Raw genomic sequence first — 13,894 nt, forward strand, 5'->3', positions numbered from 1 at the left:
GCAGTTGTGGGTTCTCATTTTGCGTTGAGTGGATATATTGGTGTTGCTGTGTGTGTGTGTGTGTGTGTGTGTGTGTGTGTGTTTGTACATGCACACACACAATGCTGTTGTATCTCCCTATGAAAAGGAGATGTCACACAACATAATAACTCCCAAATTATAAGTTCCTTAGTAGATTTTGGGAAAAACGTACACCTCACTGTGAGGGTTTTTCCAGAACAAAGGCATCTTGGCAATCAGGAGCCAAGACATACCACAGTGTCACACCACGCAACGAAGCTTACACAATAGGTTTATTAAAGAGAAAAACAGAATGGCAGCTGCTTCTGAATGGGAGGAGAGATAACAGAGGGTGGGGCAGAGGGGCGGGCTTTTATAAGGTCTTTGGAACTTGCGCGGCGGTTCCATAGTGGAAAAACATAGCCTGGCCTGGAAATATTTCTTGGCCTGAACTCTGAGACCTTTTTTGGCCATCAATGCTGAGGCATGGGGATGGGGTTTCCAAGTCTAGGAGCTCTGAGTCAAGTACGTGGCAGGATGTTCCTCCCGTGATCCTGGCCTTGCGTTTGCGGCTGAGTCAGAAACTGTGACAAGACACTGGCTATAGCCACCTTGAAGAAGGCAAGTATGGCTCTAGAAGCCTTGCCTGTCCCCCTTGCCTCTCCCTTGTAAACTACAGATTACAACCCTACAGCTAGCCTCCGAGGCTGACTACCAACCACAAGCTCCCTTTCGTTCTCCTGATTAATATGCCCAATCAAATCATACCGCTGCCTCCCAGCCCATCATGGCCCTTAAAAACTAACATCTGCAAGGTCATTTGCTGCTGTTCTTCTCCCAGAGTCAGAAAGCAGCCACTTGAACTTTCTTCCCCATTTAACGAAGAGTCTTTCTGTGAAAGCAGGTGCTTGGGTGCAGTTGGTGCCTAATCTGGGGTCCCCTTCAGACAGGGTGTTCTTTTCTTGGCCCCCTTTCCCTATATTCTTCCCCCCTCTTTTATTTTATTTTATTTATTTATTTATTTATTTACTATCAATAACCAATCAGGGGTCAAGAAAGAGGGCAATGTTATCATGAAGTCGCTTCCTGCTTAGGGGATGTAGAAGTCCACAGGGCAAGCTTGATCTTCATTTTTGAGGTATAGTCACAGACTTCCGGTTTTGTACCCAGAACAACTGTACCACTAACAACCGTTAAAGGTCTAGTTAAAAAAATTAAAAAAAAAAAACCAACAACTTTTTGTTGAGGAAATCTAGACAGGAATTTTTTTCTTTTCTTTCTGGTTTTTCGAGACAGGGTTTTTCTCTGTGTAGCCTTGGCTGGGCTGTCCTAGACTCGCTTTGTAGACCAGGCTGGCCTCGAACTCACAGTGATCCACCTGCCTCTGCCTCTGCCTCCCAAGTGCTGGGATTAAAGGTGTGAGCCACTCCACCCAGCTAGACAGGAAGTTTGTAAAACAGGAAGCAGTTAGAAGAATTAGGAAAAGGAGGGGAAGGGGAGTTAAAGGCAGTATCCAATTCCATATTTTTTTTAAAAATAGTGGTATTGCTCAAGTTAACTGCTTTTCATTGGCCCTTGTAATCTGCTTACTTGCTCTTGCTTGCCCAGCAACAGAACGGATATAATAGACGGATGTTCACTGCAGACAGCATGCATTTCTCTCCCCAGTAGAAGTGCCACCCGGCTGTCAGGTAAACTCTTGAGATGTTGCCATCTGGCATTTGTTCTCTCTCTGGGTTAGGGCTCAGAAACTCAGTCCACTACAGTGGGTTGCCTTTTACCAGGATGACTACCTGGGGCCTGTCTCAGTCACTCAGGGTCAGGCCTAAGAGTCTGCTGAAAGGTGTGCTGGCCCTGATGATGTGGGGGCCATGGGTGCAGCTCAAGAGCCCATTGTACCTCCTGGTAGCACCTTGGATGTGGTCAAGGTGGCTTATGGGGGCTCAGGCAGACCCAGACCCAGTGACCCGCCTGACCATATTTGCAGCAGGGTCCTGGAGGCTCTCAGGCTTTGGGTGCTGAGGGAACCTAGTCAGCTGAAAGCCCTTAGGCAACATCAGGTATTTTTGTACACCTTAAATGTCACCACTTAAGACCTCTGCCTGTGGAGTCATGCGTCCCCTCTCTAGGCATATAAGTGTGACTTTAGTGCCAGGGAAAGTCTGAGAGAAGCAGGTGGTGAGGAGTTGTTTTCCATCAGTGTCTCGGGATTCCCACTATCCGCCCCTACCCCCGTATTGTAGTCCTATTCCAGATCCTGGTCAGGAACCACAACAGCCCTGACTTGGGTGGGTGGCATTAGTTTGGTGGATTCCACCTGCGTGCGCCTTAGCCTGTTTCCAGACTTGCCCTGTGCGCCTTGGTGAGAAGAAGGCTGTTAAGGAGAGTAGTACGTCATGGAAAGTGAGGTTGTAAGATTCGGTGAGACATTGGAATTCTTTAATAACTGTGAAGGACTTAGCGGTATGGGACCCCAATCTTTTTTTTTTTTCTGTGCGAGAGAGTTCACTCAGCGAGGAGGGGACATGTACCCTGAGCAACCCATTTATCTTTCCACAAAGGCAGAAGCAGGGCTGAGGTAGGCGAGGGTCCGATGGCGGATTGGAAATGAGTAGCTGGGTGACGAAGGGCAGAGTGTTTTTCCCTTGGCCTCCTTTCCCTTCCCTCAGACTGCACCGTAATGAGCAGTAACTACATAGTTTATCACCTTGTATATTTAGGTGAAGGATATAAAAAAAGAAGCACTATGGAAAATATTCCTAAATGTTAAAGGGAAGTGATCATCTTCAATATCAACCGGGAGGGCAGATCAGATACAGCTTTTCTTAAAACTAGCAACTATGAGGGACTAGGTCAGATAACACACAAAAAATTGCAAATTCAACTCATTCTATCTATCTATCTATCTATCTATCTATCTATCTATCTATCTATCTATCCATTTATCTAATCTATCTATCTATCTATCTATCTATCTATCTATCTATCTAACTATCTATCTCTTTGAGTTCTTCATTTACTCATTGATTCTTTCCTTTCTCCTAACTTTTCCCAACAGCCTGGCACAATCTGGTTGCAACATTTTGTTCAAAGTCTTGGAGTCTATTATTCCATTAGTGTAAAGCTGTTTATAACTCTTTCCCTTGAATTAGGAAAAAAAAATGTTCACATTTTAAAAGCAGATCTTGCCCTGGCTAATATGTATCCCCTGAGATGATATCTGAAAATTTACTTCTATTTTTAGCATCTAGGACCATTAGTGATTTGAGTCAACCTCAGCCTCTCTGGACCAAGAACACTATCATAAATTAAGTGTAAAAAGGACCAGAACTCACATATCAGGAACTACGGTTATATGTGCTGGGTGGAGTTTTTGTGTTAACCACTGAATCTGCGGTGAGTGTTTGATGAATACAATGTACTGTAAATAAAGTAAAAAATCGTTGTGTGAAGGCAGGAAGAGAGGTGGGGAGGGCAGGAGAAATGGCAGCGATGCAGAAACACCAATGATTTTTGTTTTTCCTTTTTAAAGGTCATTTTAGACAAAGCCTTATGTAGAAACTAATTCTTTGAACACCTCAGGTATTTCGGTAGTTACAATGCATAAGGTACAACAACATTTCATAAACAAGTCGTGTGTGTGTGTGTGTGTGTGTGTGTGTGTGTGTGTGTGTGTGAATCCTTCCTGTTACAGTCTCAGGTTTTAATCTCTGGCTGTTTTCCTTGTGGTCTGAATATAGGGTAGATGGAGCTCGAGGTGTAGTCATCCTTAAAACAACAAGGTTAGATTTCTGGAGTTAAAAAATTCATTGTACATATTTAAGGTATAAAACATGATATTATGAGAAATCATAGACAGTAAAACCTTAATTACATCTTGCTCTCACTCGCATCAGACCAACTGTATGTAAGTAACAGCTTTTATATGTACCAATGAGTAACATTGTTATAGAATTCCTAAGAATGTATTCAGCATTCTTAGAAAGTCCATTTTGTTTACACTACACAGTATCTCAACACAGATGACACTTTATAAATTAATTTACTCTATGTAGATAGTCTTAGTATTTCATGTGTATTAATTTTAGACAGCCATAAGCAAATATATTTTGCTGCAATGTTTTCCTGATGAAAAATGGTGACTGACTAAATGTTACATTACTAGGTAATGTACTCATTATTACATTTTTACTCTGCTCTTCATAGCACATAAAACATGTTTGTTCATTATATATGGAAGGACCCCCAATACAATAATAGTACCTTGAACCCAAAGCAAATTAATGAAAGGAATTCAACAACAGTGGCATCTTGGTAGGATTGGGATTGCTGGAGAGTTATTTTATATATTGTGGTCAGATCATAGTGCCCTCACATTGAAGTGCAGTGGACAACTCAAAAAAGGCTGATATACCTTTCAAATTCACTTTTTCAAATGACATTTTCTTTTTTTAGTGCTAAATAAATAAATCAAGGACTCAGATTTCCAGATCATGAGAGGCAAGCGCGAACATTTCCATGAATGTGCATTAAGTTATTTAGGTTACATCATAGATTTCACATGTTTTCTCAATTGGTAATATATGCATGGAGTGCTATCATGTGTGTGTAGGACAGAAAGAAATTTTTAAAGAAGCATCAAAGCAGAAAATATGCAGCAAAGATGTGTTTTGAACCCTGGCAGTCTAAATCTAGCTTATAGCTCTCATGTTTCAGACTGGACGACAGAACAGGATCTGCAAAAGGCTGATAATACTGGAAGCCAAACTACCAGAAAGATGTTTGAAGAATTTGAAGATTTGGATTTGGAGAATAGTAATCATTTCCTCAAGGAAGACCTCTGTGAGTAGAAATTGGCTTGTGTGACATTTCTCCACAGTACACCCCAATGTGTGTGTGTGTGTATATATACATATATAAATAATGTGTGTGTGTGTGTGTGCCTGTCTGTCTGTCTATAATTTGGCTTTCCAAAACAGGTTTCTCTGTATAGCTTTGGCTGTCCTGGACTTGCTTTGTAGACCAGACTAGCCTTGAGCTCACAGAGATGTGCCTCTGCCTCCCTGAGTGCTAGGATTACAAGCATGTACCACTGCACCCAGCTGCATTCTATCCTTATATTGACGTATCTTGGTTTAGTATGTCTTCTTACTGCATTTATGAGTTTAATGTAGTATCCAACTGTGAAATATCTGAGACAGGCTTTCTCAAACTGGCATGCTTTTTTGCATGGCATGCTTCCCACACAAGTCTGTTTTCCCTTGTTGCCTGAGAGCTGTCCCAGAGCACTCACCTGGCTGACTGGCTCTGAGATATTGTACTCTCAAGATCCAGAGCAAAGTTGTCTGGAGACAGTCTATAAGCAAAGCCATGCATATGCCATGTCTAGAAACAGACAGATTTCAATTATATAGATTCAAGTACATTAAGTTATGTTTTTATCAATTTTAATAGTTAATTAATATTATCTGTGCTGTAGTATATTACAGAAGAGTTGATAAGAAACATTTCCTGGAGTATATACAATGAAGAGAACATGGTAGAAGCCACATATTAAAGAAGGGAAAGTATTATGTTGTTCATAAAAAGAGTTCTCAGGAGGAATTTCCCATTTTTCAACAGTAGTCACTTATCTAAGTCTGTCAGAAAACTGAACTGCTGAGTTCAATTCTTACTTGTTGTTCACCAAACATTATTTATTGGCCTAATGTCTCTAAGGCACACTTGTTGGAAATGGAGAAAAATTAGGACTCAGAAACTTCACAGAATAATGAGAGTGAGGTGGGGGAGAAACATACATCATTATTAAGGAATTAAACATTTATTTAGTCTCTCTCTGTGTGTTGTGTGTATGTACCTATATATGTATTATATACATATGCATGTACGTGCCACTATGTAAGAGCAGAAGTCAGAAGAAATGTGTTCAGCTAACATTTGACTGACTAGCTGTGTGTCAGGTCACAAATGGAAACAGTCTTTTGTATAGAAAGAATGCCATATGTAAGACATGTGGTTTGAGAAAACACGTCTCAGATATTCCACAGCACTTGTTATACTAGAAACATGAATTATGTAGTAAAATGTGAGGTGAAATATGCTAGGTAGGTAGGTAGGTAGGTAGGTAGGTAGGTAGGTAGAAGAAAGCATAAGAAGAGCCTCACATGTTTTGCATTAGCATCCCAAAAGGAAAGAGGTCAGCTATTCTATTTATATACTTTAGGAGAATGTAATTGAGAAAGTTTTTTTTTTTTTTTCCTAAAGTGTTAGGAATGTGTAAGGCCATCACAGGTGCTGAGGAGTTTTATAGGTAAGTGATCGCAGGAACTCTCACAATCTTTGGACAGAAGGGATAAGAGGAAGATATGATCACCAGCATAAGCCAGAGCTAAAATGACAGTTCAGCTAAGGAAGCCAACACTTTCACAACACTTTTTCAAGCTAGTAGGAGAAATCGGTGTCTACCCTTTGTCTCCTTCCTCTTCAGTAGCAGGCTGCTATTTTATATGGTCAAATACTTCTTCCAGTAAGAAGATGAGAGAATCCACGTCACTGATCCAGGGCCTAGGACACAGTGCACAATGGTAGAAGGAAGGCTGGAGAAGTTGAATACAAAATATTCTATACCATGTGTGCACACTAAGAAAGGTTAAATTAGAATCGCCACTGACTGCATTCATGTCAGAAGGTTTGGGACACAATATAGAAGTCTTATTTGAAGATGCAGATCTGAGAAGTGAGATAAACACTGTCACTTAAAGAATTTTAATAATGTACACTAGAAACAAAGAAGTCTTGAGTTTGAGCAGCAATCATGTGAATGGAGGACAAGAAATTGAAGAAACATTTAGTAGGCACCCATGGCATTTAAGATAATAGACTTTAATTTTCTAACCACTTTTAGGAAGACGGCCTGTTCCTTGCATCATGACGCTCTCTGCCTCTAGCCTCAATGGCACTGCCTTCCACCCTTCCATATTCGTCTTGCTCGGAATCCCGGGGATGCAGGACCAGCATGTGTGGATTGCCATTCCCTTCTGCTCCATGTACATCTTTGCTCTGGCTGGAAATGGCACTATCCTCTACATCATTATAACAGACAGATCCCTCCATGAGCCGATGTACCTCTTCTTGTGCCTGCTTTCTATTACTGATCTGGTCCTCTGTTCAACAACTTTGCCTAAAATGCTGGCAATCTTCTGGCTCAGATCCCATGTCATTTCCTACCATGGCTGCCTCACCCAGATGTTTTTTGTTCATGCGGTCTTTGCCACAGAGTCAGCTGTTCTGCTGGCCATGGCTTTTGACCGCTATGTGGCTATCTGCCGGCCACTTCACTATACATCCATTCTCAATGCCTTTGTAATTGGGAAGATTGGTCTGGCGTGCGTGATGCGTGGCCTTCTCTTTGTCTTCCCCTTTGTTATTCTCATCGAACGTTTACCCTTCTGTGGACGTCACATCATCCCTCACACATACTGTGAGCACATGGGCATAGCCAAGCTGGCCTGTGCCAGTATTAAGCCAAACACCATCTATGGTCTTACGGTAGCCCTTTCAGTCACTGGCATGGATGTGGTCCTCATTGCCACCTCCTACGTCCTGATCCTGCAGGCTGTGCTGCGACTGCCTTCAAAGGATGCCCAGTTCCGAGCATTCAGCACGTGTGGAGCCCATATTTGTGTAATCCTTGTCTTCTATATCCCTGCGTTCTTTTCCTTCTTCACTCATCGCTTTGGCCACCGTGTGCCTCCTCAGGTACACATCATACTGGCAAATCTTTATCTCCTTGTGCCTCCTGTTCTCAACCCCTTAGTCTATGGCATCAATACCAAACAAATCCGCCAGAGAATACTTGACTTTTTTGTAAAGAGGAGGTGACAATAATCTCTATATGTTCAAGGGACTAGTGAGTTCCTGGCTTGAGGTTGCTGCTTTTGTTTATTTCAGTAAGCCAGTATCATGTAACGCCTGAAATTTTGAGGATCTCAGAGCAGCCCCTTCACACCTATAAAGTTAGGTGTAGACGGAGATTTAGTTTTAAAGGGAAAACAATAGGCTAGGAGGAAATGTAGAAGACTTGAAAGAAGAGCCACGGAGGTTTACTGTGTCTCTCTACAGAAGCTCATATGTTGTAAGTAGAGGGAAAGTGGAGTTGAAGACCCACTTACATATCATTTCAAGGAATTAAGAACACACACATATTTATTAATTGATGTCAGTGCTTTCTTAGAACCAGTGTCATTAATGAGATCTCAACCTTGGCCACAGGAGACTATAAGAAATTAAGGCCCTTTGGACCTGGGGTTAGGTTTGAAACAGTTAAAGATGATGGCTGGGTGAGTCACTGTGAAGAAATGGGAAGCCAGGATTGCAGAGGGAAGGCAGGGCACATGTTCCTCAAAGCATCACTTCAAAAGATGCCCCTCTGAGAAGAATATGCTTACCTCATGACTGTGACCTCTGCTTCCTGGTTTTCTAAACACAATGAGTTCAACATGCAAAACATTCTGAGGGCCACTGTGGACTTGGTATGATCCTTTGTTTACCTCGGTAGGTAGCTTCCTCGCTGTGCAAGGGTCCTAAGGATAGTTTTTTGCTAGTGGCATGCAGTCAGGGTAATAAGAATCCTCAAGCAGCTGGCCTTCCTGCGTATTTCCTTTGAATTCTGGAACTGGATTTAAAGTGGTTTTAAGCTTCCACATGGGAGCTGGGAATCAAACCCGGGTCCTCTGGAAGAGCAGTCAGTGCTCTTACCCACTGAGCCATCTCTGCAGTCCCATTACCAGATATTCTTGATCATCAAAGGTATCCATCCTACTTTGCAACTTCAATGTCTTTCCTTTTCAATGGCCTAGCCATAATTGGTTTAATTTATTATGTGGTATTTGGTGAGGCATATCAACAAAGAACATAATCATATCATAAAAGTATACATACCATGAACTTTGTCATCTTACCCATTTTAAGGAAACAATTTAGTGATCTAAAGCTTACAGTGTTGGGAAACCCGCAAGTTTTGTTTAGGAAGCTTTTCACCACTTGGTAACCTATCAGAAATAACCCATTCATTATTCTGCTCAGCCAAGAAACTTCACAGAGAACAAGTCTGTTGTAAGAGCTTTTAGAGAGCATGCTTACTTATTGTAATTTATCAAGGAAACTGTATACTGGATATACAGTTGTGTTTACAGGCAAATAGGCATAAGTACATACTCTAGGAAATTCACAACCTGGGTGGAGAAGCGAAGATGTGGTTTCAGCAAAGCACATCATCACTTGCAGTGACTCAGCATAAAAGGCATGGTGTCTTCTGTCCTACCAGCGACAGGGTGATTTCAGAGAAGGAATTCCACTGATGGAAAAAAACTGAAGGTCAACTTTAACAATGGAAGGAAAACAGGACAATTACAAAAGTTAATAAGTATGCTAAGTGAGATTGTATGGGGTCAACTAATCAAAAATTCATTGGGTTAAGAGGAGTAGCTGTTCTCTCCTTCTCCCTTCCTCCCTCCCTCCCCTCTCTCTCCCACAGACACACAGACACACACACACACACACACACACACACACACACACACACGTGTATGCTCAAGAGTAGCATTTTATAATGGATAGCAGAAAAATATTTTATGAAATTAGGCTGTGATTATAGGAAAACTATTTCAGTGAATTGAAAAAACCTCAGGCATTCACCAAGATACACTGAATTAAGATAATAAATTATATTTATAATGAAACAAAGGAAAACAATGAAACATGTCTTGATTTTGTTCTGCTGTCTTATCCAGAGGCAGTAAACTCTGTTATTGGTATGCAGAAAGGTGGGTTAGCCATGGCTCTCTCTGGAGTCCCTGCTTATGAGGAGCCTTAAGAATTACCAGTTTAAACTGATTCTGACTAGCAAGTTAGTAACAGCAGACATGGAAATTGGGACAAACATGTGAGCTGGAAAAAACCTCTCAGAACTTCTCTGGTTGGTATCTACACCACCTGAGAAATCTGTTCCAGTGAGGAGCAGGAGAAATCTTTTTGCTTCTTGGTTTCTAAATAGCCAATACTTTAAAAAAAAAAAAAAAAAAAAAAAAAAAAAAAAAAAAAAAAAAAGATTATTTGGTAGCAGGAATTTGGTGAAGGAAGATGACCCTTACTTGTTGGAAATAAATTTAAACAACATTCATCAGTTTTCAATATCAACCAGCTTTATCAAAACAGTACAAAATTGATCATCCAATTAATGTATAAGATGCAACTAATAGCTGAACATTGTGGCACATGCTTGTAAACCCAGCACTTGGTGAGGCAGAGGCAGGAGGATTTCTGTGAGATCCAGGCTAGCCTGGTCTACAGAGTGAGTCCAGGACAGACAAATTTACACAGAAAAATCATACCATGAGAAACCAAAAAAAAAAAAAAAAAAAAAGGAATTAAGTTTTAATAACTATAATTATGTAATTATTCTGATAGCAAAAATAGTTATAGACATTGAGACCTTCAGGAAATTGCTGGTGTTTATTTATTTGATAGTGTATTTTACAGTTTTGTGCCTGAATTTACAGTAAGAGTGAAAATGAATGTTTCATTAGATTCAAAAAGCAAACACTCATCAAAATGTTTCTCCTACACTGACTATATAAAGAACAAAACTCTCATGACAGAATTACTAATTTGGAGAGTAGAGCACCTAATTATTTCTACTACCATTTAAAAAAATATGATTCTTAAATTAAGTTCTTTTAGAATTTCATAGATGCATACAATGCATTTTGATTATATTCACCCATCTGTTACTTTTAAGCACACAAACATATATTTATTATATGTAGTCATCATCTATAGACACTAAAGTTTAAGTGTAAAAGCCATCTTAATGATTTTTATTATTTTGAAACCAAGGCCTTAGTGAAACCAAGAATAAACAAAACACAGATATGAATGTAAAATAGTTATGTCAAGTCAAAAAATAGTTGCAAATCATGTATTAAAAACACAAAGTCTTGCTGGAGAGATGGCTCAACAGATAAGAGCATTGTCTGCTCTTCCAGAGGTCCTGAGTTCAATTTCCAGCAACCACATGGTGGCTCACAACCATCTATGCTGGGATCTGATGCCCTCTTCTGGCCTGCAGGTGTACATTCAGATAAAGCACTCAAATACACAAAAATAAATAAACAAACTTGAAAAAAGAGAGAATTTTCTGTTTAAAAAACAAAGTCATAAAAATTCGCTTATGAAAATTTTATTTTTCTGTAAAGAGTTTTTGATACAGTGATTCTATGTGGCAAAACCCAAGAGAATATTTAAAGATTCATATTTTTGACCTCCTAAATTACTTTCTACATTAATTTATGGCTCTAAGATTATTTTGAATATTCACTTATAGAAATAGAAATATATAATTAGAAATACAGTAACGTAAGTATAATGAACAAATGAAGAAACTATAAATTCAGAGCTATCAACATTAGTTTTAAAAATATGACCAGTTAGTCATATCAGTATGTTATTAAAACAACATATATTACTTTGAATTTACAATACCAATAAATTATAACAGCTTTTATAATAAATATAAGATTTTGTAACAAACATGCATTTCAGTTTAGCTCTTTTCTTTCATCTATTTCTTTAGTGTGCGTGTGTGCTTGTGCATATGCCTGTGTAAGTGTATGTGTCTGGCCTCAAGTGATCCATGACATATGTAAGGAGCTCAAAGGAAAAATTTGAGGACTTATTCTCTTGTTCGATTGTATGGGTTATAGGGAACTAACTCATATCATGATAGGTGGCAAGCACCTTTACATTCTGAGCCATATCACTGGCCCCTAAGTAGTAGTAGTAGTAATAATAATAATAATAATAATAATAATAATAATAATAGTAATAATAATAATAAATAAAAATATTATTACTACTACTATTATTATTTTGTTTGTGTATGTGCATGCATAATATCTGGTGGCACATGCTATGGTGTGTATGGGTGTATGTGTGTGTGTGTGTGTGTGTGTGTGTGTGTGTGTAAGTCAGAGAACAACTCTGTGGACTTAGTTCTCTCTTGTCTTTATGTGGGCTCCAAGAATTAAGCTCAGGTCACCACATTTGTGCCTCTATGATAGTTCCTGTGACCTCATTGGTTCACTAAGTTAGAGTTGGACACAATCCCGTAACCTCATTGGCTCAGTAAGTTAGAGTTGGATTCTTTCTTTGATCTCCTCTTGCTGCCCTATGACATGAATAGATGTTTGTTCCTGTCATGCAACACATTGGTGCCTAAATTGGGTCTGACAGAACAAAAACATGAGCCAAAGACATGTGACTTTGTGGTCCATGTAGTAAATAAAAAGAAGCCAATCAAGATTCATTCCTTTAGGGTAAAGAGTACATGGCAACAATCCTAAAGTGATAACTTTTCCCCGAGGAGCATGGGAAGTTGTAATCCTACTTGTAGTGGCAGTTTCATGTGATGAGTGGCACAACATTCTATAGTGAGTGTGGAGCAACTTTGGGAGGAGTGTTGATCATCCTTTACATCATATAAGGTAGCAGGTAGCATGTCGCCTTGATGAATGGGGTCCACCTTGTGGGTATGAGGATGTGTATAAAATGGCTGATGGACTAAATGATTTCTTGCAGTCCTTGAAAGTAACACATTTAGGACAGGATCAGAGGCAGGTGGTAGCAGCTGTTATTTAGCTTTTATTGTGGATCATAAGACATGATATTGAGGTTCAGCTGTCTGCTCAAAAAGAGTAAGAGAGGAATTATACTGAGAAAACCATGCAGATGTTACCCTCTGATAGCATCTGATGTGTCAGGAAAGTGGAAAAGAGTGGGTGATGAGATGGAGGTGTAGTCTGGCTGTTTCTTACAGCAGGCAACGTGAGAGAGAAAACAGGTACCAGTCAGATCTAGGCTAAAGAGTTCTTCCTGGTATCCAAACCTTGGAACACATGAGAGTAGCTGGATAGTGAGGAGGACAACACCATGGAAGTGATGCTTTGAGACACACTGGCGTTATTTGGAGTTACATGGAGTGTTAGAAATTCACTGAGGAAGATATGGCCTCCGTACTAATTATGTTGTAAGCCTTTAGGTATCTGAAATGATTAAGAGGAGGCTGGAGAGATGGCTCAGTGGTAAAGAGCACCACCTGCTCTTCCAAAGGTCCTGAGTTCAATTCCCAGCAACCACATGGTAGTTCACGACCATCCGTAATGTCATGTGACTTCCTCTTCTGGCCTGTGGGTGTACATGCAGGCAGAACAATGTATATATAATAATAAATAAATCTTTAAAATGATTAAGAACTCATGAACTAAGATACATTTTTATTTTATTTCTTTGCATATTCATCTGCTTATTGATTTATTAGATGCATATTGTGTGCCCATTATGTGACAAGCATCACACAAGTGTTAGGAATACAAGATGTGAGGAGAATTCAGGCTTGGGTTTTTATCCTTAGGGTGACTATGCAAAGAACTAGGTTGTTTTGTTTGTTTGTTTGTTTGTTTGTTTGTTTTCTAAAGAGGCTAGAGTCCTCTTGCTTAAAACACAGGGTATCCTATCCTGTTTACGGAGCTGCATCCAGGGATGTGAATGTGAAGAACCAGAGCTAGAAGGAAGGACTTATTTGCTTGCTAACTAAGTCGTTGGTACCTACCTGCCACTGTTACTTGTCAGGTTCACCTTGTGACACACAGCAGATGTTGGACAGAGGCCAGGATGGTTTCTGAGTGTTACTAAAATTAACACATTCTTCTGAGGAAACTATATTGTATAGGATGGGGGTACGTGTTTATAGTCAAGGACATCTGTGCATTATTTATGGATGTCACAGGACATTTAATTTTAGTCCCCTATGGTGTCTGACTTTGTCAGATACAGGAAA

The 13,894-nt window shown here is 39.8% G+C and overlaps 1 protein-coding gene across 1 annotated transcript; it reads left to right on the forward strand.

The window, feature by feature from the left end:
- The first annotated feature begins 537 nt into the window (after positions 1-537).
- LOC127192247 (olfactory receptor 52D1-like) lies at positions 538-7,881 on the forward strand. The gene is made up of 2 exons (XM_051149573.1): positions 538-548; positions 6,948-7,881. The coding sequence occupies exons 1-2, from the start codon at positions 538-540 to the stop codon at positions 7,879-7,881; spliced, it is 945 nt and encodes a 314-aa protein (XP_051005530.1).
- The last annotated feature ends 6,013 nt before the right edge of the window (positions 7,882-13,894 follow it).

This window comes from Acomys russatus, chromosome 7 (genome assembly GCF_903995435.1).
Source record: "Acomys russatus chromosome 7, mAcoRus1.1, whole genome shotgun sequence".
NCBI classification, from domain to species: domain Eukaryota; kingdom Metazoa; phylum Chordata; class Mammalia; order Rodentia; family Muridae; genus Acomys; species Acomys russatus.